This window comes from Lutjanus erythropterus, chromosome 9 (assembly GCF_056507025.1).
Source record: "Lutjanus erythropterus isolate fLutEry1 chromosome 9, fLutEry1.hap2, whole genome shotgun sequence".
NCBI lineage: Eukaryota > Metazoa > Chordata > Actinopteri > Lutjaniformes > Lutjanidae > Lutjanus > Lutjanus erythropterus.
Genome location: NC_139325.1, coordinates 32,459,300 through 32,485,060, shown reverse-complemented (window position 1 = coordinate 32,485,060; position 25,761 = coordinate 32,459,300). Strand labels below are relative to the sequence as shown.

General features: G+C 38.3%; 3 protein-coding genes across 5 annotated transcripts; 1 reads left to right on the top strand and 2 right to left on the bottom strand.

Annotated features, from left to right (window-relative positions):
- Window positions 1-1,219: 1,219 nt before the first annotated feature.
- Window positions 1,220-13,766, top strand: LOC146321873 (cell adhesion molecule CEACAM5-like). Of its 2 annotated transcripts, none has more exons than XM_084727168.1 (11): window positions 1,220-1,429; window positions 1,595-1,888; window positions 3,560-3,841; window positions 3,946-4,209; window positions 5,118-5,393; window positions 8,152-8,403; window positions 9,037-9,312; window positions 9,414-9,665; window positions 11,105-11,386; window positions 12,393-12,644; window positions 13,290-13,766. In XM_084727168.1, the coding sequence occupies exons 1-11, from the start codon at window positions 1,372-1,374 to the stop codon at window positions 13,376-13,378; spliced, it is 2,577 nt and encodes an 858-aa protein (XP_084583294.1). In that variant the 5' UTR covers window positions 1,220-1,371; the 3' UTR covers window positions 13,379-13,766. The 2 variants fall into 2 exon arrangements, with proteins under 2 accessions (XP_084583294.1, XP_084583296.1); XM_084727170.1 differs by lacking the exons at window positions 3,946-4,209; window positions 5,118-5,393 and adding exons at window positions 6,411-6,662; window positions 6,758-7,033 and having other exon boundaries at window positions 1,221-1,429.
- A 149-nt stretch (window positions 13,767-13,915) lies between these two features.
- Window positions 13,916-16,265, bottom strand: LOC146321872 (uncharacterized). The gene is made up of 5 exons (XM_084727167.1): window positions 16,050-16,265; window positions 15,899-15,949; window positions 15,675-15,752; window positions 14,468-14,542; window positions 13,916-14,295 (listed from the first exon to the last, which is right to left on the bottom strand). The coding sequence occupies exons 1-5, from the start codon at window positions 16,111-16,113 to the stop codon at window positions 14,183-14,185; spliced, it is 381 nt and encodes a 126-aa protein (XP_084583293.1). The 5' UTR covers window positions 16,114-16,265; the 3' UTR covers window positions 13,916-14,182.
- Window positions 16,266-19,818: 3,553 nt separating this feature from the next.
- pafah1b3 (platelet-activating factor acetylhydrolase, isoform Ib, gamma subunit) lies at window positions 19,819-24,828 on the bottom strand. 2 transcript variants are annotated; one of them, XM_084727165.1, is made up of 6 exons: window positions 24,775-24,828; window positions 24,371-24,464; window positions 22,903-22,992; window positions 22,646-22,762; window positions 22,354-22,476; window positions 19,819-20,821 (listed from the first exon to the last, which is right to left on the bottom strand). In XM_084727165.1, exons 2-6 carry the CDS (start codon window positions 24,449-24,451, stop codon window positions 20,561-20,563), a joined length of 672 nt encoding a protein of 223 aa, XP_084583291.1. In that variant the 5' UTR covers window positions 24,452-24,464; window positions 24,775-24,828; the 3' UTR covers window positions 19,819-20,560. The 2 variants fall into 2 exon arrangements, with proteins under 2 accessions (XP_084583291.1, XP_084583292.1); XM_084727166.1 differs by having other exon boundaries at window positions 24,761-24,810.
- Window positions 24,829-25,761: the final 933 nt, after the last annotated feature.

Genomic DNA, 25,761 nt, shown 5'->3' with positions numbered 1-25,761 from the left:
TAACCCTGTTTGATGATGAGACATTTACTGGTATAGATGTGCAATGATTAGGGGTGCAACTTACAAATATTTGAATTGTTGATTAATCAACAACAATTATTTGTATGGTCCATAAAATGACAGAAAAAGGTGAAAAATATCGATCAGTGTTTCCCAAAGCCCAAGGTGACGTCCTCAAATGTCTTGTTTTGTCCACAATCCAAAGATTTTCAGTTTATAGTCACAGAGGAGTATAGAAATAAACCTGGATTGACAGTGTATAGAAAAGTATAGTATAGAAATCAGGAAATACACGTGCACATTAAACACACATTCATGACAATGTGCTTACTTCACTTTCTAAGGCCTCAAACTAAAGGAACAATATGAAGCAAATGCTGCCTGAAATGAGTGCAGCAGTCCAGTTAGTGAGTTGGAGCCGTAGACGGCATATTAAATAGGTTGAAATTCTATTTAACGAACAATCTATGGATGAAGAGAGTTGTTTCTGCTCGCCCCCTCCTCCCTGCACTCGAGGAAGCTCAAGCAGGCTGCAAGAACGCTGGAGGAGTATAAGACAAGTGTAATGTTGTAAACTAACAATAAAAAGCAATGACGAGTCCTACGCTGTAAGTTGATCAGCTGTTTATAACTGTAAGTTGTCTGTCAAGATAAAGTTAAGTCCATTATCCTGAAAACAAACGCCTGCTGCTCTGAAAATACACTCTGGAGTTGTAGTTCAGTGACTGCTGTATAAACATTTACTTATACAGTTACTCATTCAGCAAACATTCAGCATTAATTTAAATGCTACTTCACATTAAATGGCCCAGAGTAGTGAGTATTTGAACTTAATTTCTAATGACCGATCATTTTCTAATTTATTACATTAAATATTTTACAGATTTCTCCTTTTTTTGTTTGCAGTCTTTTTCATATTTCCCCATGTTTATTCCACCTGCATTATAAGAATAAAGTGCTGTGGAGAACACTGCAGAACAATACTTGACTGTGCTGAATAGGTGTACACTCTTGGTACACTTCCTAGTCCTACAGTGCATTTATAAAATGTCCCCATCTCCTCCTCTGGTTGGTTAAAAGTTGCAGAACAACTGAGGTTTACAGTAAATGGACACTCCTCGGTGTGTGCCAGTAAAATCCCTATGGGTGGACGAGGGCAAAACAAGGTGTGGTCAGGGCTGTGAGGTGGCATGGACCAGTGGTAAGCATTTACATAATGAGAACAGAAACCTGGACTGATGCAGAGTAAATATTTGCTGATCAGTAGGCGCCTCTGTACATATATTATAGCTAGATTTGAGTTAATCGCGGCCAGAGTTAAATCCACTTAGCTGGGAAGGACGTTTCCAACTAAAAAGAAGACAAGTCAAGATGAAGTCTCCAGCGGTGTTTGTCCTCCTGATCCTGGCCACAATTACCTTTGAGACATGTAAGGCTGAATTTTTTAAAACTTGAATTCATTTTAAATATTTTTATTCCTCAGTTCAGACAGTAAAAGCTCCAAACTGTTTATAGATTTTACTAATTTCACTGTTTTTATATGCACTTTGACTAATATTTGTGTGTTGACAATAACTTTGTTTTCTGTTTCTAGCTCCTGCATACAGCCAGATTATACATGCCTCAGAGAACCCATTACCAGTGGGCAGCAATGTCACACTGTCCAGCCAGAAGTCTATCACTACAGGAGTATGGATGTTCAACAGTAGTGTCATCGTGATGAAATTCCCAGGATCTATAATCATCACTGACACTTGGAAGGACAGAGTCACATTCAATTCAACCAATTCAACACTGACTATAAGGTCGCTGCAGGTATCCGACTCTGGATTGTACGCTTTACAGGAAGTGAACTCTTTTCGTGCTCAGTTGATACTGTCAGTCCAAGGTAGGGACCACTTTATCGCTTTTCATGTTTACTCACACCTTCACACGCTTTCACACACAATACAAATGTACATTAAACAAAGCTCGGTCTATTCAAAGCATGCATACACTTAAAGATTCAATTGTCCTCTTCTGTATTGTTTTGAAAAACCTGGTAGCATTCAAAAAACAGCAATGAGCAGATAGTATTTGCATATTCCAGTGTCTGCCACCTCTATATTTGTGTAGATTTGCAAGACAAAAGCACAGAACAGCGTGGGAGTCTGTAGGGATTACGGTCACCTTGACTTTGGAATACCAGATCGAGTCGGCTTTATCTTGAGTCCTGAGTTCATCCAGGTCTTTGTTTGAATCTTCAAATTAAATTAATAGTTCATTCTGGTTGACAGTCTTCAATATGATTAAAAACATTTTAACACATTTTGCACAAATTTACATCACCAAACATGGATGAGCATACTGTATATTAAAGCATAAGCATGGAGTTGGTGTCACGATGGTCACCCAGCGTTTTTAGTCCAAATCTAGTCTCTTAGTAACAGGGATGAAATGCAGTCTAAAATAGAGCTCTGCTGCATGCAAACATGTCTCGCCAACAATGTTTTGTAACCCGTTGGTATCTTCCTTGTAGATGTTAAAATAACATATAGAACAATTAGGAACCTTAATAAAACAATTCAGGAATTGTGACTTAAACACTGCATTTGCAGGAATATTTATCCATTAAAAAAAATTGGATAAGTAGTAGTAGTAGTGAAGAAGTAGTGCAATATTTCCACTTGCATACGTTGTGCTTTCCTCACACAGACACACAGGTGATGTCATAATAGACAGAGCAGAACAAAAGGGTAAATGCTAATCTAACATGCCAGTATAAAATGCACCTTTCCAGAACTTTTGTTTTGCTGCCAGAACAGAATTGGTGACCTCCCAAACTGTGACCGGCACATATTTAATTGAATCCAGCATCTCCTTTGTCATAATCAAAATCTTTAAATGAAGTGTGTGTGATCTGATGATCACTGTAAGCCCCATAGCTAAGTAAGTGGTATTTGTGCTATAAAACCAGTGAAATAACTGGCTAAATTTAGAGGTTTAGTGTTGTTTTGTTAATTATGAGAGCACACTATGACTCATGCACGCATGCAGATAGACACTTATAATGTGACTCGTTTCAGGCATTAACCACTGTTCACAAGTTTACGTTGAACTTGTGAATATTACGCAGCTGTCAGTCCACACCATCGCTCCCTCTGACTGTCTGCTGTGCTCGCAGACGCCTCACACCGCAAAACCTGTGTCTGATCGGGGCTTTAGCTTTAGTGATGATTCTTAAAAACTTAAAAGGATGGATTTTGTCAGCTGTGAACTACCTGCATTTCCTCGTGGAGTGGCAAAAAGATGGACAGCACTGAAAAAAGTATCAGTGCAATTATGCTTAAGTAAGACTCACCATTGGGAGTTACCAGCAGAAATGTCAGATCATTATTGCCAACGCTGCAACAAGGCAACCAAAAATGTTTGCCTCAGACTCCTGATAATCAGACTACAGTTGAAGGCATGAGTCACGTTTCCACACCTGCCTAGAGATGACACAGCATTACTTGCCCACTATGATCACACCTTTCCACAAAACATGACGACTAATTGCTTGTTGTTTCCTTCTTTGTAGTGCCTATTTCAAATGTGACTTTGAAGGCAAGCGCAACCAACCTAGTGGCGCTCAATGACACACTAGTTCTCATGTGCTCAGTGTCCAATGGGTCGTCCCTCACTTATGTTTGGCTGAAGGGCGACTCTGTGGTCACAGCCGGCGGGGGAGTACAGCTCAGCCATGGTGGCGCCACTCTGACTATAGTCAGAGTGACCCGCTATGATGAGGGGCCGTTCAGGTGCAACGTGTCCAATGGTATCAGCAATGAAATCAGCCCCCCTGTACATCTGAACATCAGCTGTGAGTTTTCACTTAAGATAACTATTAAGCCTGCTACATGTATTAAAAAACTTCAATCACACAACATCAACCCTTAAAACAATTTCTTTTTGTTGCTTCGTCAGATGGTCCCAGTAACACAACGATGATGATCATGCCCATGAAGTCCTACTACAGAACGGGGTCTAACATCACACTGTCTTGCTCAGCGGAGTCCAGCCCTGCAGCGTCGATTCAGTGGATGGTTAACGGGATGTACCTAAATCAGTTTGGCCGACAGCTGCAACTAGAGCGGGTTAATGAGAGCAACTCAGGAAATTACAAGTGCTTATTTCACAACAGAGTCACGTCCAGGTTCTCCAGTGCAAGTGCAATGATCAAGATTATGGGTAAGGTTGGATTTGTTGTATTTTAGAGAGTGATTTCTTATTTCATTATTTTAGTGAAATAGAGGGTCGATACTCTCAAAACTGTTCATTACAAATGTTAGCCAGCAGCCAGTTAGCTTATCTTAGCATTAAGACTGGAAACAGGGGGTTTTCTGTCAGAAGATAACAAAATCTGCCTTTGAAGCTCAACGATTAACATACTATGTGTTGGTCGATGCACTGCAAGGTGGTGGGAGGAGGTTGACCACTACATGGCTCCAGTCAGAGAACAGACTTATCAGTTGCATTTAAGCTTGTTACTGATAGCAACATTAACTAAAAGCATTTGGCTGTAAAATGAGACTGTAAAATGAGATCACCATTTGACTGTATGAATACTAAACAGAACTAGCTACATGGCGTATCACTTTGCAAGGCTAATTTCCACAGGCTAATTACTGAAACAAGTCTTTAAAGACACACCAGCGGTTCAATAAAGATGTTTTAGATCGACAAGACAGAGCAACGTCATGAAAATACAGAGAGAGAATCCAGTTATTGAGCTACATGAGCCTGACAACACATCATCTGTGACTTCTAGTCAGCATAGAAGGCAGAAACAAAACAGACAGACAACAGGAAGGAAGGAAGGAAGGAGACAAGCACCTACTTTAAAAATAAAATTTCAAAATAAAACGTCTGAATGTGAAAGATTCACAGCATAAAAGAAAATACTGTGTTTCTTTCAAGGAGTTTGTCTTTTTCTGAAAAACTATTGGAAACTGTTGGTGACTCATCCTGCACTCTGAGCGTTACTAAATTTGCATCCAATCAAACACTTCTATTCATTGAAACACAATGAAACACACATATTCATTCAGCCGACATGTGAATTTCATTTACCCTTAAATTCCCTTTTCCCTCTGTAGAGCCGCTAGAAGCAGCTGTGGTGAATCATACGGGTGGACCAGCAATACTTCATGAATCATTCACTCTGCATTGTGAAGTAACTGGTTCTGTTGACAGCATTCGGTGGTGGAGGAACGGTCAACTTATTTCTGCTGATAACACAACAGTCTTTGGCACGGGCAACAAGACGCTGACTCTCAACCCAGTCCAGCATTCAGATAATGGAGATTATCGGTGTCAGGCTTTCAATTATGTGAGCAACATCACCAGCAGCCCCTACACAGTTGAAGTAAACTGCAAGTATTTTAATCTATCTCTTTTCTCCATGTATTGATAAACTGGGCCAACCTGTTGTCATCCCAACTCATCACATACCGATTTGTCACCATCGCTTAGCATCTCACAGTGAAGCACTTGGTGTCCTTTAGCAGCTGTAGCAGGCACAGCCAGAAAGCCTGTTTAAAATGTGCTTAACACTGTGAAACACACATTGTTTGGGAATGTTTAGGCACAAAAACTACTTGGGTTAGTTCCAGAGGTGTTTTGGTATCTGTACCTGTTCAACAAGCAAAATTATCTGTCTCTATCTGAATTTGGCTGGAAGACCAGAAGTGGGTGTAGCTTGTAGCGGAAGTCATGTTAAATCAGGCAAATATTGTATTTTCTAACCTAATATTCATTGGCAATGCAGTTGTTGTGTCTATAAAACATTAAAATGATTTAATATTGTATATAATTAAATATTACTTTCTTTTTACTTTTAGCTGAACTTCATTTTAATTAGTCTGAAGCGAGCCACCACCTTACCTTTAACTGGCGGATATCAGAAACACAACCCTGAAAAAAATATTTTTTGCATTGGAAATATATCTCAGTTGAAGGGAATAATTTTGGTTTATTAAATAAGTGACTATTAACTATTTTAACTCTGCTGAAGTCATCATGGAGCTGACTTTATCCAAACGATAATGAGCAACTTCAGGTAGAAGAAATATCCATTTTTCCACTTTATTTGTGCTTTCCTGAGTAGTGTATTCAGATTTGGGTGCATCCCTAGTAAGTTTAGGAACAAAAATTACTTGGGTGGGTTTAGGATAATACTATGACTGGGATTATAATAACTGCAGTACGTATGTCACGTGACACCACTGAAGCAACAAGCAAGACAAAAGTCATATGATGAAAGTCACGTGACGCACAACATTATGTACCTTAATGTTTTGGTTTTCACAATTGGGGGATTAGAGTGACTGTGCATGTCAAATACTGAAATACTGATAATCTGACTCTTTCACTTTATCTGAAATTAAAAGATGGCCCAATGAAACCAATGATCACTGGGTCGACCATGGCTCTGACAGGAAAACATGTGATCCTCAACTGCTCGAGCGCCTCTCATCCTCCCAGCCACATCAAGTGGTACTTCAACAACTCCCTGCTGGCTGCCACCTCAAAGTTAGAGATTGGACCTCTCACCTTAAATATGAGCGGGAAGTACATCTGCATGGCCTTCAACAACATCACCGGCAAAAACAGCACTGCCTACACGATGCTCACTGTTTATGGTAAAACTTAATGCACTGTACTGTATCATAAATATTATGGCCTTGCTCTTCTTACCGTAATTGCCGCCATTCTTTTATTCTTTATCTTCCCACAGCTCCAGTTACCATGGCGTCAGTTAAAGTTGTCGGAGCCAGTCCAATCCTGAACCACACTTTCACTGTCGCCTGTGAGACAGCTGGAAGTGTCGACACGATCCTCTGGATGTATGGTGTGAATCCAGTGACTGCTGACAGCACAAGAAACCTCTCAACGGACAACACCACCCTCACCTTTGATCCTGTCATGTTCTCCGACAACGGGCCCTATCAGTGTGTAGCTGGCAACCCGCTAAGCAAGCTTTCCAGTCAAATCTTCATGCTGGATGTTTTTTGTGAGTGCTTCACGTGCAATTTACTCTAAACCCCTGACCACTTTTCAGGGTGAAAAAGTTTTTGGATCTGTCTACCTTTAAACATTTTAATGCTGCAGTTTATAAAAGCATTTTTGAAAAATGAAGCCAATCATTAAAATGGTAATCCAAACTATTTCAGTCCTGGTTGATTTGGCAACACCTGTAGGCACCGGTGGTAACAGCAAATGGTTTAATACTGCAGGTCACAGAATTCTGGCAGCAAAACAAACTACTGTCATTTCAATTAAGATGTCAGGCAGTTCATGGGTGGTTGTGAAGTGGTGGATAGAGATTTTATTTCTTTATAATAAATATTTCTCAATATTTTATTATCTGAAAGCTTTTATCATGAAGCCACACAATCAGGGAATGTTGGGTTATCATCAGCAGTAATCTAACAGGACTCCTATCAGCTGAAAGCAAACAAAAAAAAAAAAAAGCAGATACCAGACAGTACAAACAGCGACATGGGAGAGATTCAGTTAGAAGTTACAAAAGACCTGTGAGCTGATTACAGAGACTTTTTTTTCTCTCTGCTCTCCTGCACAGACATGAGGCTTTTCAGAACACATTGGGCAAAAAAAATAGAAAGGAAACTTGTCTACTTACAATGGGAAAAGGGTCAGCCACCTATTTTTTTTTAGCAGGGTTTGCCTGCAGATGTGCATTAATTTGAATGCAGAAAAATGACTGCTTTAGCGGCAGTCTCTGAACCACTCAGCTATAGTTTGATTACAATTTAGCATTCTGCATATGCAGATATCTCTTTATTAAATTAGCAGTAACTTAATTTTTTTTTCTGCGGGAATGTCGCTACAGACATCCAGTTCATAATACTGCAAATACATGAATATTGCAATACTGTCATCACAGGGCCATAGGCTCAGTCTCCATTGTATTACTTCATTCACTTAATAGACATTTATTTAGCTAAAAAAAAACAATTAAATTGCCAAGTAAAGAGTAATTAGATGAGACATAAGCAAATGTGCCCCCATCAAATACTGACTGAAATAAACTAAACATCAGATATCAGGTTATCCAAAGGTGAACATCTTTTAAATGAAGTTAATTTAAGGTCATGTCCATGTGTTTAGATGGACCGGAGGTGCCAACTATCATGGGACCCACTAGGGCACCAACAGGAAAGAACATCACACTCATCTGCAAGGCATCATCAAACCCTCTCAGCACCTACAAATGGTTCTTCAGTGATTCTGTAGTGGCCAATACGTCGGAGTATGTCACACCTCCTCTTACCAGAAACATGAGTGGGATGTACACCTGTATGGCTTTCAACAACGTCACCGGCAAGAACAGCACTGCGCACACGATGCTCACCGTTTTTGGTGAGACCAGCTACTTTTATGTTTGTGTAAAAATGTTTGGTCACATTTTATTTTACAGAACTCTGATGAAACATAAAAAGTCGTATTTTGCATCAAATTAGACAATAACTACAAATAACATGTTCCTTATTGGACAGTATTAGATTTTATTAAAGGGAAACTATGGACACATTTAAATAGAACTGTACTGTAAACTAAAGTGTATTATTTCCCACTGTTACAAAATTATAAAGGTAGAGGATTGCAAAATATTCCTATATACCCATAAATGACTGTAATTTGGAGGCAGATAATGTGATTTGATGAAATAAGTAAGCATCAGTGATGGCAACCAGTCAAAGAAGATGTGTTTGAAGTAACAGATATGTGATGTCACTTTAGTTTAAAGTACAGTTCTAATGTGCCACAAATAACCCTCTAATGAAGTAAAATAAGTGTCCAACAGAAGGTCTGTCATTGTCTAATAAAAACATTATTTCCAGTTGTTGGCTAATTCAATACAAAGCACAGCTTGTTACATGTTATTACTGTACTGTAAAATAAAGTGCAACCAAATTTTATTCTAAACCAGAGGGGTGGATCAGGAGAGAACTTAACTTGTGGATTGTTGTTTATTATTTTCTTTTTTTTTAGGTAAAATAGAGGGTGTAGAAGTAGAAGCACTGATGAATCCTGCCATATATGGTCATTCTTATAAGCTGATATGCAATGTGACTGGATATCCTGACCGTGTTTACTGGCTGAGAAAAGGCGAGCCTCTGCATGAAGACAACAGAACAGTTTTCTCCGCGGATAACAAGACAGTCACCTTCAACCCACTAACATACAGTGATACTGGAGACTACCGGTGTCAGGCTTTTAATGCTATTTCAAACATGACCAGTCTTCCTTACCTTCTCCGTGTGAACTGTAAGTAACATCTGAAGGGTTTATGTCATATGTCTTATTATTTTAAACTGCATCATCCAAAGTTATTTAGATAAATGCTGCTGTCTCCTTTGCTATTGCAGACGGACCAGAAACAGCCACCATTGTTGGCCCAAATTTTGCAGAGGTAGGACATGATGCGGTCTTCCACTGTTCTGCTCTGTCCATGCCTCCCAGTCGGTTCAGCTGGTGGTTCAATCACTCTGAGGTGGCAAACACTTCAGTCTTTAGAACTGGCCCTTTGTCTTTCAATATGAGTGGAGAATATACCTGTGTGGCCCACAATGATGTGACGGGAAAGAACAGCTCAAACTCCACGATGCTCACAGTCATTGGTAAGAAAACTCAAGTAGGGGAGACCAGGGTAACAAGAGCCAGTTTTCACATTTAATGATTCTACTGCTTTAATACTAGAGAAAACTCATAATTTCAAGGCAATGAAATGTTTTGATATAAACTAAACTACTTCGAAAGAAACTAAAACAGGTTCTGCTGACCAAGAATCTTTTGTTGGGATAATTTACTTTTCTTTAGATGAACTTAAATATTTGAGTATTAAAAATCAAAAAAATTCTGTATTTCAAAAGTTGCTCACAGTGAGCTCTGAACTTGATTTCTCTATATTTGGGTGCATGAAAATTAAATTGTTGCAACTGGAAATATTAAATCAATAACCATCATCCTTTGCATCAGACCGAATGGAGCTTAACTCCTCCGCCTCTATTTGTCTTTCTTTGGATCTGTCTTGCTAACTTGATCTTATCTGAAGATAATAGTTAAATACACGGGTTACTTTGTATGTATGTAGCCTATATAAACCTTTGGGGGTAAATTGAGTCAACTTTTCCCAATAACACTGGCACATTTTACCCCACAACCTCCATTTTGATTAAACTATTTCACGCAGTGTCTCAGATCCAGTTAGCTGATCCAGCTAGCTAGCTATTCATCCTGATAAAAAAAAACAACATTAAAAGCCTACGTGGAATTATTTCTCTTTTTCTAATTATAATAACATCTTAGATTTAATTTTGTCTTTTTCCTGCCATTGCCATCACCGAGTTTTGTTTGAATAAAAAAGGAGAGTTTGCTTGCGCTTGTTACAGAGCGCACCAGTTCCAGTTATAAGCGGGTACTGTGATTGGCTGCATTTTAGAAAAGAAAAAACAACAATAGCTGACTTCAAAGCTGTGAAAGTCATACGTTTCCAACAAAACAAATACTCAAGTAAAGTACAGGTAATCAAAAAATGTACTTAAGTACAGTACTCAAGTAAATGTACTTTGTTACTGTTTATCACTGGAACTGATCATAATTTGAAGGGTCGAGGTCACTGCGACCTCACTAAACACTCAAGAATTCATGAGCTAATTATGACAAATTTTCATATAAATGTCTAATAGGATAAAATGATGAAGTGATCAACTTCCCTGTGACATTACTGAGCTGTTTATCAGTCCTCTGTGATCCTCTGAGTGAACACAGCATGTTTGTCACTGGAAATAATTCACTATAATCATATCAATATAGTGCATTATATGTACTTTTTGCCAAAAAGTACATATAATGCACTTATTACCTATTGTAGAATTCCAACTTAATTTGTGGTCACATAATTACTTTTGTCTGTGTTTGGTTAGATACAGAGGTTGGCTGATTTTATCCGCTGGCTCGACTTACTCTGTACTCCCCTATGAGTGTGAGTCTTTTAATGCAAGTCATGCGACTGTGTAAATGATCAAATACTAAATTCTACTGTGTTTTGTGTCTACAGAGGCTATAAAGTCAGTGGTGATAAGACCCAGTGGACTTCCAATTGACAATGTAAACTTCACTCTCACCTGCGAAGTCACCGGGCCCTATGACACGATCCACTGGACGTTCAACGGCTACACGCTCAACTCGACCAATTCCACAGCAAACATGTCTCACCCCTATCAGAGCAACATGATGCACTTTGCCCCAGTGCAAATGTTGAATGACGGGGCATATTACTGCGTCGCCATCAATCGAGCTGGTCCACATAAAAGCAACCAGTACAACCTCCAGGTGAACTGTGAGTGTTTTTTTTTACTTTTTTTAAGAAAATCTATGTAATTTTAAAATGTTGCATGAAAAACATTTTAATACTTAAATGTCAACTTTATCACAGCCACCCTAGTTTCTCCTACAAACTTGGAAAAGGAGGGTGAGGCAAGGGGTTTGCAATCTGCCACTTAGAATAACAGTATAAAGAAAAACAAATATGTTATTTGGCATTTTGTATTGTTATTTGGGTGTATGATAAGGTGCAATACAATTATATGGCCTTATTAATAACTGCTACTTTACCAAAGATCACACTGTAAAATAAATTGAGAAAACTCATTATAATTTACTTTTCTTCTTTATGAAAACTTGAAATCCCCCAAATTTTTTATTTGAAAAACTGTTCACAGTGAGCTGTGAACCGCTGTTTGAAAATGGTCGCATTCGAAAATATTTAATTTTGAACAACTATTCACTTTTACTTCAATGTGTTTAGTCACAGTTCTTAAAATACACTTTTTTTTCGGGGGGGGGGGGGGGGGGGGGGTTCTAAAGCTCAAAAATTCTTATTACTACCAAATTATTATTTGGTAAAACTTTTTCAAAAATTAAGAGTTGGGCTCAAACCTCAAAAATCTATTGCAGTCAGTTGCCTTGCAGTTTTGAGTTTTCTCAACTTTTCCATTTTTACAGTGTCTATCTCACTCATAAGTGCCTTGTAGATCACGAGACTAAGTGGATTATTAGGCCATAAAAACACAGTAAAGTAAATCAGATTTACTGAGCTGGTAATCTAAGAAAATCTAAAAAGAAAACAAAAGTGAAAGGATAAGAAAGCATATTTAGTAAAACAGTAATTGCTATTGAATGGTTCAAATTTATGAGAAAGTTTTGGAAAACAGTGCTCATAACAAACATGAATTTTGACTTTTCAGGCTAAAACTGAGCAATTCTTTGTCAAACCAACACAATACTCATCATATCGTTCAGCTGAACATAATTCTGACCAACTCTCTTTGTCTCTGTGTTTGCAGATGGCCCTCGGACGGTGTCTATCTCTGGTCCAGATTCAGCACCACTTGCCGACTCTGTATTCTGGAAATGCTCTGCTGATTCCCGGCCTGTCTGTGACTTCCAGTGGTTCTTTAAAAATGAGTCATCACCTGTAAACAATGGCTCTATTTTCTTCTTCTTAGCATCGAGCAAATACGAGGGGAACTACACATGTGAGGCCAGGAACCCCGTGACCAATATCACAATGTACCAGACTAAAACTTTCACTATCGGTGAGTAAGCCTCACTGCTCCCCTTTCACTATCATTATACAGATTATTATAAAATGTATAATAATGTTTAAATTATTACTTGCTATGCTCATATTCCTAATTGCCTGCCAGTTGAGAAGCTTGCAGCTAGCTGGCACTACCTCACATAAATGGACACGTTTTTGAAAAGGAAAAGGGAAAGGAAAAGGAAATTTGCACACATGAAGTACTGTGTTAATTTTGGAGGCCCCTGTCAACAAAAGCAGCTGTATTTCTGCTGCCATAACCACAAAATAAAACATCAAAACTGAAATTATTAAATTAAAATTAGGCTTTCATCTGATTGCAAGAAAAATAGCCGACCTTATGGTAGCTGGTGGAGGTTTTGAACTGAAACTGTTTCAGAATAAGTTAAAAACTCCTTGTCAGCTGAAACAAAAGCGCTCAGTGAAAGCAGACAAAAATTGTTGACTTTGGGTTTTTAAAGACAGTGTGCAGAAGAGGGGCCCCAGCCATAAGTATAACACTATCTGGGGGACCGATGCATGGAAAAGTTTAGAGTAGAATACTTGAAAAACAAAGAAGATTGCATTCAAATAAATAATATTGCTAGTGATAATTACAGTTAAAACACAACTTATTATGTCTGTCCCTGTCTCCTCTAAGGTCACGCCTCCACCCTCCACATCCTGTCCCGAGGCGGTCTGGCGCTGCTGGTCCTGTTTGCTTTGTCTGTCACTGCGCTGTTCAGCTGAGGCCTCCACGGTGAGAAAACCGGTCAGGCTGAAAGGCGTCTTGCTCCCTCTACAGTCAACAATCTCTCGGTTAAAAAAAAAAAAAGAATGAGAAGGCACCGTATGGTCGCTATTTTGATGCCATGTTTGCTGGAAAGACAAAGAGGAATGTAGGTGTGTGACACACTTTGATACAAGTTATAGTTTGCTGTTTGATATTTACTTTTATTAGATTTATTTACATTGATGTGCAACACAGGATAGTAGCATTTCCACTGACAATGAAAGGGCAGATATTACTATTATTATTAATAATGTTTTGTTTTTTTATGTTAAATGTTTTCATCATTAACAAGAAAAAGTAGGTGTGTTAGTGTTGCTGTGGTGGTTGTTGTTGTTTTTGCCCTTGAGACAGTTTAATAAAATACTTAAATATACAGTCGCATAGTTTAACAAGTGAGAACAGCAGTGGAAAAGTGTATTCCTCAAACATACCTCCATACTCCTTTGGTATGATACACATGCAGCGTTTTCTTTTGTGGGCGATAATATTACAACTGTAAGTAAATGTAAGTCTTATCATGCTTTGATTGGTGGTATTTATTTCTCAATCAATAAAAAATCAACACAGTTAATTTTGTGGATTTTATTGAGGAGGATACAGTGTCTTTGTTGTGATTCAGAAAGTTATAGACATGCAGAATTTTGTTAGTGAAATATTGTAAAAATAGCTGTTTAAAAAAAGCATAACTTGTGTCCTAAGAAACATGACAGTGATCATTGCATAACCATCACACGTTTATACGGCGTGCTTCTCAGTGTTGTTCATATGGGGACGCTGGGATCAAACTTCCTGTTTTTATCGCCCCTGTTCACTTTGGCGAGCCAGAGGCATTTCTTCGTATTCCTGTATTTTCTCCTCTGGCACAGTGTTTTCACTTGTGGTTTGAAAAGATCCATGCAGGTAAAGCAAAAGGGAAGAAAAAAAAGAAACAGATTAAGTTCAGCATTCAAAATGTTTCAGACTTCAAAATTAACACTTTTTTTTTATCACTAATCACACTTTTATTTTACATCATTATTTCATCTCAAAAGCTGGAGGTAACTCACGTTTTCTAGGCTTGCCTTTACGTCTGCCAGCCTGCGGACACGGGCAGCGTCCAGCCACCACTTCTCTTTCCTTTCCTGGGTGACCCAAATAGGACAAAAGGGCAGAATGGTTTAGGACTATTAATACTGAGCCTCTGCACACATGAACTGATGACATGCTAACTATACAGTGGTGGAATAAATATAAATATGTACATTTACTCAAGTAGCGGATTTAAGTACAACCTGAGCATTTTGATTTTCTGCAATTACTCCTCAACATGTGAGATTAATTCTGATAGGGCGCCCTCCTTCCTGACCTATGAGTCATGTAAAGCATCTTTCAGTCTAAAAATAAATCAACATATACAGAACAGAAAGAGATATGAACAAACAATATTTACTGAACAGAATATTTTCTAAAGTATCTGAAAATAAGTGAATATTATCACTGACATCAATAAGAAATACTAGAAAATAGAAGATAAGACATTCCTTTATTAGTTCCACAACAGGGAAATTTCAAAATAAAAGTCAAAAAAAATTATTTTGAATTCAATATTTAATCAAAAGCCATTCTTTCCATCTTTTATTAGTCCAGAGCTGTAATCACTAGTAGAATGTACATATTCACCAAGTACCGAACTTATTTGAGGAACTTAGAATTTGCTGTAGTTTGCTGACCCTTAGTTAACTTTCAGAATACAAGTTTTCATTCCTCATGGTTCAAAGAAATTCTCCCACTTCTCTTCTCTTAAAACCCCCTCTTACACTAGTAGGAAAATGACAAAAAGACAACGCTGAAAATAGGGCTGTTTTTGTGAACTCATGAAAAATTGACTTTTTAGAAGTATGTGGTTCTCCTGGGGCAACGACACCAAAAACATATGCTGATCTCACAGACCATGATACCTTTCTGTAGATTAAACTACCCAACAGTATGTAAAGGAGCTGAAAAGAATTCAAAATTAAATATCTACAGCAGTAAAATGCAAACTACACATTAATGCACAGGTAATATTAATCCAAAAACACCCGTGGAGTACATTTTCTGCAGAGGCAGCACTTTACTCTTGATGATAATAATACTTTTACTCAAGTAGGGTTTTGAATGCAGGGCTTGGAGTATTTTCACAGTGTGCTATTGCTACTTTTACTGAAGTAAAGGCTGTGAATATTTATTCCACCACATGCGTATTTTGTTTACTCTTGATAATGCTGCTGTCACCTTTACAGTTACACAGTCCGTGCTGCGTCGGCGTGTTGATTGGAATTGCAGTAGCCAGTGGCTCTCCAACAGCAGAGCCTGGAACACAAGTGATATTTTCAAACTCATTTTTAAAAGACTGTTGATAACAATTACATTAAAATAAGTAATGTGAATTTACAAAAACTAAAAAAAAAAAAAACTAATACATTTGAAAATGTGTTTTAAACATTGATCTCACGTACCATCAGTGAAAGTGTTGACAATCAAGGATTGTTCATGTGTCTCAGGAATACCTTTGGAAAAGAATTAAAATAAAATAAAACAAAGACCACAGGATGTAAACTGAGTTTTAAAATTCATCACGTTGTCTTATTCTGATAAAGTATACAATACCTTGGCTGTGATCAGTAAATATAAGCAGCGCCAGACCCAACAGCAGAAACATCCTTAATCCCATGTTGTAGCAACGCCAGTAAATTACAGTTAGTCCAGGTGAAGAAATCCTGCGTGTGCACTAACTTCAGTCCCAGTGAGGGAATGAAATGTTTGCCGCTGGTGCTTCTTATAAAGGATGGTGTTGAATTCTGAAATTACAGCTGTGGTGCATTCATCAACTGCCAGTTATATGAGGAAGGTCTTGCCCAACCAGGATCATTACAGTGGATGGCTGTGAATAAGCAGAAAGTTGTGTCTTTGCCAAAAAAACAAAACAAAAAACCTGATTGTAGATTTGAGTAATAGCTCATTCGTGAGAATGTCAGAGACCCGCATGACCTCCATTGAAGCATTTCAGTGACAATTGTTCCCATGTTTCTAAGTCTGAAGTGAAACTATTCTCATGGCATTTTGTCATTATGCGATCTTACTTTGGATTGCTATGCTTTCTGTAACTGACTCAACCTGAGATCAAATGTAGCTTGACTATGTGTCTGTTACACTCTTTAAACCACAAACCGAAGCCTCAAGAAGATTTTTATGCTCATCAAACTTCACGCCAGCTCGATATGCGTATTTACAATCCATCACATTTATGTCAACACCACTGTAATGGATATGCCTCTACCACAATGGCAGTGGTGGTATTCAGATCGTTTGAAAGGTAAAACTATGCAGGATTTACCCCCAGAGCAACACATAATCCCTCTCAATCATCACCCCGTCACCCACCAGAAGTGCGTGGCGGCACCTGCATCTGCAGAGACCCCACCCACTACTTATACTTCTTTCAATTACAAGATCCAATACCACAATGTAAAAATACTGTAACTTTTCAGTACTACTCATTCTGCCCCTTGTGACTAACACATTGTATTATACATAATTAGTAAAATAGTAATTTTACTGCTGTAGCTTGAGGTGGAGCGAGTTTTAACTTCTAAATACACAGTTAGGCAGTTTTGTCCCAGCCTGGGGTCGGACCCCCTTCAAAAGGTCACAAGACAAATGTGAGGGGTTTTCAGATGATTAATGGGAGAGGAAACAAGACAAATCATTCTTCATTGTTTAGAATTTGTGAAATATTGGATTATTTGACCTCTTTGGGCTTCAAAGAGTGATTTAAATGAAACATCCGAAAATATCTTTCATGGAACTGATAACAACTCCGTCATCTGAAACATGACGAGGGGCCCCGACTAAAGACTGATTTTAATAAGAAGTCACAAGGTGTGAAGACCAGTGGTTCAAAGTGTTTTATTAGCTTATCAATTTTTAAAGGAAAAATCTTAATTTAAAAAGTAAATAGTTACTACCGTTGTTAAACAAATGTAATGGAGTGAAAAGTACGATATTGTCCTTTAAACCAGGACCCTCAAAGTGCCAGTTGTAAATGTAAGAATATATACATTTATTTACTTGTTATCATTTTACGTAATGGGCTATATGAATTTGATTATTGGTTTTAAGTAATAACTTAATAATAACCAGCTCTGAAAGCAGAACTCTAGAAAAAATAACATGAGCCAGACACTGAAAAAATAAAAACAAAAGATGCAAAGTAGTGTAAGTAATAAAATGATGGCATTTTGCTTGGCTGTTACTAAGGTTACTAACTAGTTCCACTGGCGAGGGATTTCTGGGACATGTAGTTTCTGGAGACCGTACTTCCTTAATAAAGCATATAATTATATTGCACATATTATATTTTTTGCAAGATCTTGCAGTCCACATAAAATGAGGTGCTGGGCCAGACTGGTAGTAAGATAGAAACAAGTACTACATGTACTTGAGTAAATGTCCTTCTAATTACCTTCCATGACTGTGCAATGGACATTTGTCTAATTTTATGAATTTATCAGGTCTAACTCGGGGTAACAGCCCGTTCACTCCAAGCTGGAATCGAAAGTTGGCAGCCATGTAACATCATGCTCACTATAATCAAGGTAACGGCCAGAATTGTATCAGGTATTCTATCAGTTCGTTGGAAAGTTTTGCACTGATATTGACGAGATTGGAAGCAAGTTACGAGCAAAGCGAGACTTGTTCACCCTCCTCAAGTTTCAAAAATGCAGCTCTCTGCTCATGAGCGTCTCTGAGACCGGAACAAATCCAGTCAACCAAAAGCAATGAATCTCTTTTGGGCCTAATTTGTGTCGGTGTACTCTCGGTGAACCTGCTGGTTAGCAATGTGGCACTGCCTCAGTGGAAATCAGCGCCTCTGACTTGGTATCAGCACACAGATCTGGAACAACTAATCAATCAAACGACACTGAAACCATTTTGTTTTTCTATTTAATGCATTCTGTCATCACTTACACAACCTGCCATCCTGAAGCATAATTCAAGTTCTGGAGCACAATCCTCATCCAAGAGGCTGATACACGTTTTAGTGTGAAGTAAAGCCTTTTCATACGGTCCAAGGAGCCATTAAATTGTAGGTGAGAGTAAACTTAAAGCACAAGCAACTTTAGATATATGTATACACCTTCACAACTCCTCAAACATGTTTATGTTTGTCAAACTCTGTTGCTGTTACATTTGGTGGAGCAAAAAGGACAAAGGGACAATAATAATTAGACGACGTGAAAACATGACAAAAAGCAAATAGACAGTTATGGTCAATCAAAAACGTTTGGTCATTCAAATGAACACATACAGAAGACATCAGACATCACAAGAGAGTAAATAAAGCTATCGCCAAAAAAATGTAACTTATGGAAATTAGTGAAAACGGAGAAATAAAACATGTCAATTTCCTGCAATATTTTTTAACAGACATATTCTTGCACCTAAGGAGCCTCACAACCTTTTCTCATTAGTTTTAGTTCCAGTAACTTCAGGCGGACAATGGGCTTCATGCAAGAAGCACCCGTATAAACAGATTTGTTCTTAATGGCACATACTAGTGATTTAAGAGAATTTATTATTCAGCAACTTTCTCATCGTTAGAATGTTTTCTTAGGTGCGAATGAAATGTACAAGCTGTTTAGATCATTTTTAGCATCTAAGGCTACGTTCACACTGTGCTCAAGTCTGTTTTTTTTTTCGTTTGTTTGGCTGTTCACACTATTTTGCATAATGTGGCAAAATTCAGATTCTGGTGTGAAGAGGTCACAGTCTGAAATGACACACATGAGCAAATGAACAATGACGCAGACTCTACATGTAGCACGCTGACTTTTGGAAGTAAATAAAGTCAGTGAAGTCAGTGTTTACAGCTTCATTTATGAGTTGATGTGCAGTGGTAGCCAGCGAATTTGTGATCTGATGATGACAACAAGGACGATGATGAGGAGAACGGAGGCCAAATTTTTACTTATGGGTTCTTGTGGAGCTATGGCTGCTACTTCTGTACTGATGTGTGTGTGGATGTGGAACCAGAGCCAAGAGTGCTGGAATCGTAACGTGACTGGCTTCACAGAAACGTCCCCGACAGGTGAACTATTTTCTAATTGCTCTGGGTCCCCTAGCACCAGTGAGAGAGCTTAACTTACATTTTTATTGGCTGAGATTTGACGGACTTAAAATCTCAGCCATGTGAAATCCTTCTTCTTCACATTTGGTAAGATTTTTGTGAATGAAACTGAGTGGAACAGGTAGCCTTATATGGCAAGTTTAGGGGCATCAATTACGCCAATGATCAAATCTCACAAACGTTCATCAGGTTGAAACAAAAGATTTACGACAAGCCTGTGCGGTTAAGAGAGTTTGGTGACTTGCAACACTGGTAGGAGCAAACCTTACATAAAAAACTAAGTATTAGGATAGGAATACGACAATGTTCTCGCATGAGGCCCAATGTGTTTTGCCATAAAACCTGATGTCCACATTCCAGGGTAAATTAAGCCTTGATAGTCTCATGAGACCTGTAGCTATAGTGATGACATCTGGAGCACACAGTTATACATACAATTTGTAATAAGGAGCAGCAACTAATGTTTTGATCTTCAACATCTTCATTTTCTTTAAAGTAAAAAAGCTGCTGCATCTTTTTAGGTCTTTTTCGTGACCACATGAATCTGGGTTTGTTTATTACTAACTTCCAGTGTCATCACTTCAGATGTAATTTCATTGTCCTGACCTCATGGGTGACAGACAAGGAAGTTCCCCTTATCAGATTCACAATCTGTATCATGTGGCAGAGAAATGAAATAAACCACTTTAGGAGCCAAAAGCTAGTTGGACAGATCCTTACTGGGAACTGAAACCAGACATTATCTCTCTATAGCACAGCACATTGAATTTCTGACTGCATCATAAAACACAAAAGACTTTATGGTCCCATTATCTGTAACAGTGGTCACCAACCCTGTCCATGAACAGGACTTACACAAATAATGTGTGTAGCTCTTAGCCCTTAATGACTGATTCTATCCATCATTCGAGGTGTTAATAAACCGAGCGTTATGCTCTCTGGTGACAGGGATGGGGACCACTGCAGTAGTGTAAGTTTGTGCTCTGGTGGCTCAGTTCTCAGCAGGCTTTTCTAGCATGGACTTGAGGTGGGCGTGCAGCGGTTCGCACACAGCCTGGTAGCCCTGAGGGGTCAGGTGAAGGTAGTCGTACATGTCCTGATGGCAGATGCTACCATTGGAGTGGACGAAGCCTGGGTCCACGTTGAGGAAAGAGGCGTGGGGGAGGGACGATGCGGCCTCCTGGACAAGCTCGTTCACCTTGGCATTTCGCTCCCGCAGAGGGTTTGGCGATTTACCTCTGGGCAGTAAACCCTGGAAAACAGAACAAATGGATGTTACTGTTTAAAAGGTGGAATACTGTTAACATTTTTTGTAATATTCTTAGCTATAAATGCGTTAGTGTAAAAGCTGTTTTCTAGCTCAATCAGGGGTTCTCAAAGTGTGGCCTGCTGGCAATGGCAGCCTTCTGAAACATTTTGTGTGGACCCCGAATGTGACATGAAATAAATGCATTATATTTTGATCACCTGCAGTCCATTTCAATAGTTTCATTTTCTATAGGTCAGATACTGTGTCAAACGGTGACCATCCTAACACCTGCCTGTCATGTTAGAAAAGTCAAAATGTTGATAATATCAATAGGGATATCCATCAGTGATAGATGTGTTATCACTAGCAATAACAAAATAGCAGGGTTTTTAAGACTAGCAAACAAAACAAATAAATAAAACTTTTTTTTACAGGGGCAAGTAAAAGTTGACTTTGAGCAAGTAGATTTCTGACCTACTTTCCCAACCAGGCAAGTAAAAAAAAAAAAACAATAATGTTGAACCCTGAATTGTTTGATAAGATGTTTGATAAACTGCCATGGTAGCCATGACACACCATAGCTCATAAAAAGCCTGTCATATTCCTTGATAATAATGGATCGTGCTACAAGGGACACACAAACAACCAATCACTTAAAGGTATAGTTCACCCAAGAATCCAAATTCTCATCCTCATTCCGATAGAGGGTCGAGTTTATTTTGTTAGTCCAGAAAACACTGCTGGAGTTTCTCAGAAAAACAGTGTGGGACAATCTCCCAAGCAATGTAAGTGAATGGTGACCAGTTTTCAAATGTAAAAAACAATTGGAAAAAAAAAACATGAAATGCTTCCATACTGCTTTGTGTAGCATAATCCAAGTCTCCTAAAGTCCCAACATTGCAGACTTTGCAGATTGTCACAACACACAACCAGTTCAGACAGTGTGCATGTGCACATGAATGTGGCTTCAAGCTAAAGATCTACAGTGAAGATTCAGGATAAAAACATGGTGTTAATAACCTTTTTTAGTCAACTTGGCATGTTGTGGCTTCAGGAGACTTGGATTACACCAGACAAGCAGTACAGAGGTATTTTATATTTTAATTCTGTTTTATTTACCTCTGCTCTAAAAACGTTTCCTAAAATGAAAATTAGGCTCAATCAGACATTATCTGCTCACCCACATGTCAGCTGAAACTCCAATGAAGTTTGTAACCCTACCACACACACAGCAAGTTCACATGTAAGTTCAGCCCTCTCCCTAGCAAGTTAAGCCTTATTAATAAGCCTAATCATGAGAAAAGATGCATATCTCAAAACAGCGCCCACACAGTCAAAACTCCTTTTAACAAACTACTTCACTGAGTCCAAAAATCTGTTGTTTACTTAATCTCACAGAGCTCAGGTGGAACTGAAAGGGGGCATATCACTGTGCAGTTAAATGATTGTTCAACCTTCATTTGTCATTTTGAAAGGAAATGCAGCTGAGTAGATCAAAACGTCCTTTAAGGAACGCACTGGAAAAAAAAACTTACAAGTATAAGTGTTCGGGCATGGGGGAGCTTGTCCTTGATGACTTGGACAATAGCCATGATGCCTCCACAGATCTGCTCAGCAGTGTGACCATGATTGTTGGTGCCTACCCACAGCACGACAACCTACAACAACAAAAGAAAAAGTAATTCATGACTAAGCACATGTCATTGATAGTTCAGGGTCAATATAATGTACCTGTGGTTCGGGTTCATCACAAGATTAAGGACAATCAGTCTACTGTGTGAATGAACAAGCGTGATTGTGTTCTCTATTTTCGGCAGTGGTTAGTACCTTTGGGCTGATATTATCCAGCTCGCCATTGCTCAGTCTCCACAGCACATGTTGTGTTGCATCTCCACCGACCCCAAAATTGAGGGCATGGAGAGGAGAGAACAGCTGTCGCCATATCTACAGACAAAACCACAACAACAAAGCATCCAAATCTCGAACCCTGGGTTTACAGAAGTTGCCGGCATGTACAGATGTCTATGAGAACAAGACAAACTATTAAACACTGAATCTAGAATGAGGCATGTGATCTGATTTACCCCAAACTGGTGCATGAGCTGAACAAGAGAATCTCCTACAAACAGGACATCAGGTTCTTTGTCTTTGCTGTCAGACACAAAGCGGTTGTGCTATAAAAAGAAAAAGGAAAAGACAAACATTGATATTTTTATACAGCATTAAGCATCAAAACAGATGTAGCATCATGGGCTTCTCTTGAACTTGATCACTGAACTTTATAAGAGAAATGCAGGCACACATTCAAAAATAATCTTTTGTATATTTAGTTATTTAGGTATGATCAAAGAAAAAACCTCTGCATACCTGTGAATACACAGGTGTGTAGGAGAAGAGGTCAAAATACAAAGCAAAAAGAAGACACTGTCTTCTGTACTTGCAATCAAAGCTTTTATTAACAACATTAATGTACTATGACCTTCAACACTTAATTTTACAAGACACAAGGAGAGACCATTGAAATAGCTAGGGTTATCTATGTGGACCAGTCAGGTCACACTACAAGCTGACATCATTCATTAGAAAAACTGTAAACTATCTGGACCAATCAGGTCATGCTTTGCAATTACATTATTCATAGAAAGACGCAGCTGCCTTCTGTAGTCTGTTTATAGACAAGGAAACATAGAAATTAATATAAAATTCTATGAATTATCTTCCAGATGGGTTTCAAATTTTTCAATGAATGATGTCAGCTTGCAGTGTAACTTCAAATGGATTACCTTACCCATTTAAATAGCCTCTCCACATGTCTTATAAAATAACCCAATGAAGGTCATCACACAGAAACATCATCAATAACATCTTAGATTGCAAGAGCAGAGGACAGTTTTTGATTTGTATTATTTCAATATGGCAACTGGACGATATAAGCATGAATACTAGATGAAACATTTCAGCAGTGGACTAAATATTGGTGCATATTCCCATGTGGGGTGCACAATTAATCAAAAATATCAATATTGTAATTTGGTCAAGTGCAATATCCAAATCATAGAAGATATAACTTCTCTTGTTTCCAGTGGAAACAAAAAATGTGAAGCAAATTCCCACATCACACAATATCTGCCAAAATAATCACAACGTGATTTTTTTTTTTAACCATATCATGCAGCCCTACTTTCAGTAAAATCTATTTAGCATATTTTGGTATTTTTATATGGAAATCAGAAGATATTTGTTTGAATACTGGATATAATATGTGATCAGTGATTTAATTTCAGAGCATGTTACCCTGTTAATCTAAACAAAACCTGCAAAGTAAGACCTGTCAGAATTATGACTGTCTATACAGTATTATGTCATAATAATAAATGAACAACTAATTAATTATTTATCTGCTTTGTTTCACTCAAAATTAACAATACTAAACATTAGCGACAATGCAGATTGTGAAAGCTTAACAATGCATGGCCTTTGTTATATTGTAGCTATGTAAAACCCAGGAAACAAGTACTAGAAAACTGATAATAATGAGGTTATTTCACACACCAGAGACATCCATCGTCCATCTCCCTGGGTGTCTTCAACTGGAGTGGGTGTGGCGGCAAGGTTTAGGTCTTCTGCACTCATGACTTGGCTTTATCTGTGTTGGGAAAGCAGTCACGTAGGCTCTTTGGTACTTTTTACAACCGACACAACCCGATAAATCACTAACCTACAACGTTGGCTGGCTAAATCTGAGGAGGCTGGTAAAATTAGCAAGAGAACTTAGCTAGCCTGCTTGCTGAATCACAAGATAAATGCAGTTACTTTAACTGAGACACCGTTCACACAGCTGTAACACAAATAGCAATCAACGTAAAACTATGTAAGTCTGAATTGTGCAAAAGGGAATAAGGCAAAGCTTTATATAACAGCTACATTTAAAGATATTCTTACAGAACACAGGCTACCATAAAATCAAATAATCGTCATCTCCCAGTTCAGTTTCAGGAAGTGAATTTTCACTACAGTCGCACGTACCATTGTAGTCGATAGGCAACACATTTTACGTTTTCATGTAATTTACAATTCTTCGCCATTTTACCATTCCTATGTGCTGAATGTTGAATTTTAAAGCACTAAATATGTATATACCACAAATTAATCATCTTTAAAGTGAAGACGAATATAAAAATTACACGGTTTTACCCCCACGTCTGTGTAAGTGGACTCGTCCTGCTCTGAGTCGTTCGAGGGAGTTGGTGCTGCACAAAGAAACACAGCTGCGGCATGTTGCCAAGCAACGGCAGATTTATACGCTGCAAAGACACAGTTTCGGTAAGGTAAGTTGTAAATTAATGATTAAAGTTTGTATAAAGTGTTTCTTGACAGATTTTCGGTTTGTTGTCTAATGTCAGGTGCTTAAAGTTAGGCTTAGTTACCATTTTTAGTAGCAGTTACTGCAACTTCGAACACGTGTGCTTCAAGTTAAAGTGCACCTGGTGGTTGACGTTAGTATCACCTGTTTGTTAGCTCTAACTACCTAACTAGCTAGCTAATAGTCAGGCTACATTAAGTGGCTGGATCCAACTGTCAGTTGTCTTGAAGCACAGGGAGTAATGTGGATGTCGCCATGTCCCTATAAGTGGATCTTGTAATTAATATTGTTAATATTATTCAACCTTTTTGAAATATCAGAACGTGTGTTTTATGGGATTTGTTGCAGAGTTCAAGCTGCTGCAAATTGCAAAACAGTGAATGGGTCAACAATGGAGCTGCATGTAGCTATGGATTTCCATGTGTGACATTGCTAATTAGAACTGGCTAAATGTGTTTTTATTGCATGTTAATACAGGAGAATTACCATGACTCGTGAACTGTCCCTTAGAAATCTGGCATGCACTTCATTACTCTTCATTGCTCTTCATACACATTATTGTATGATGATCGGATTTTTC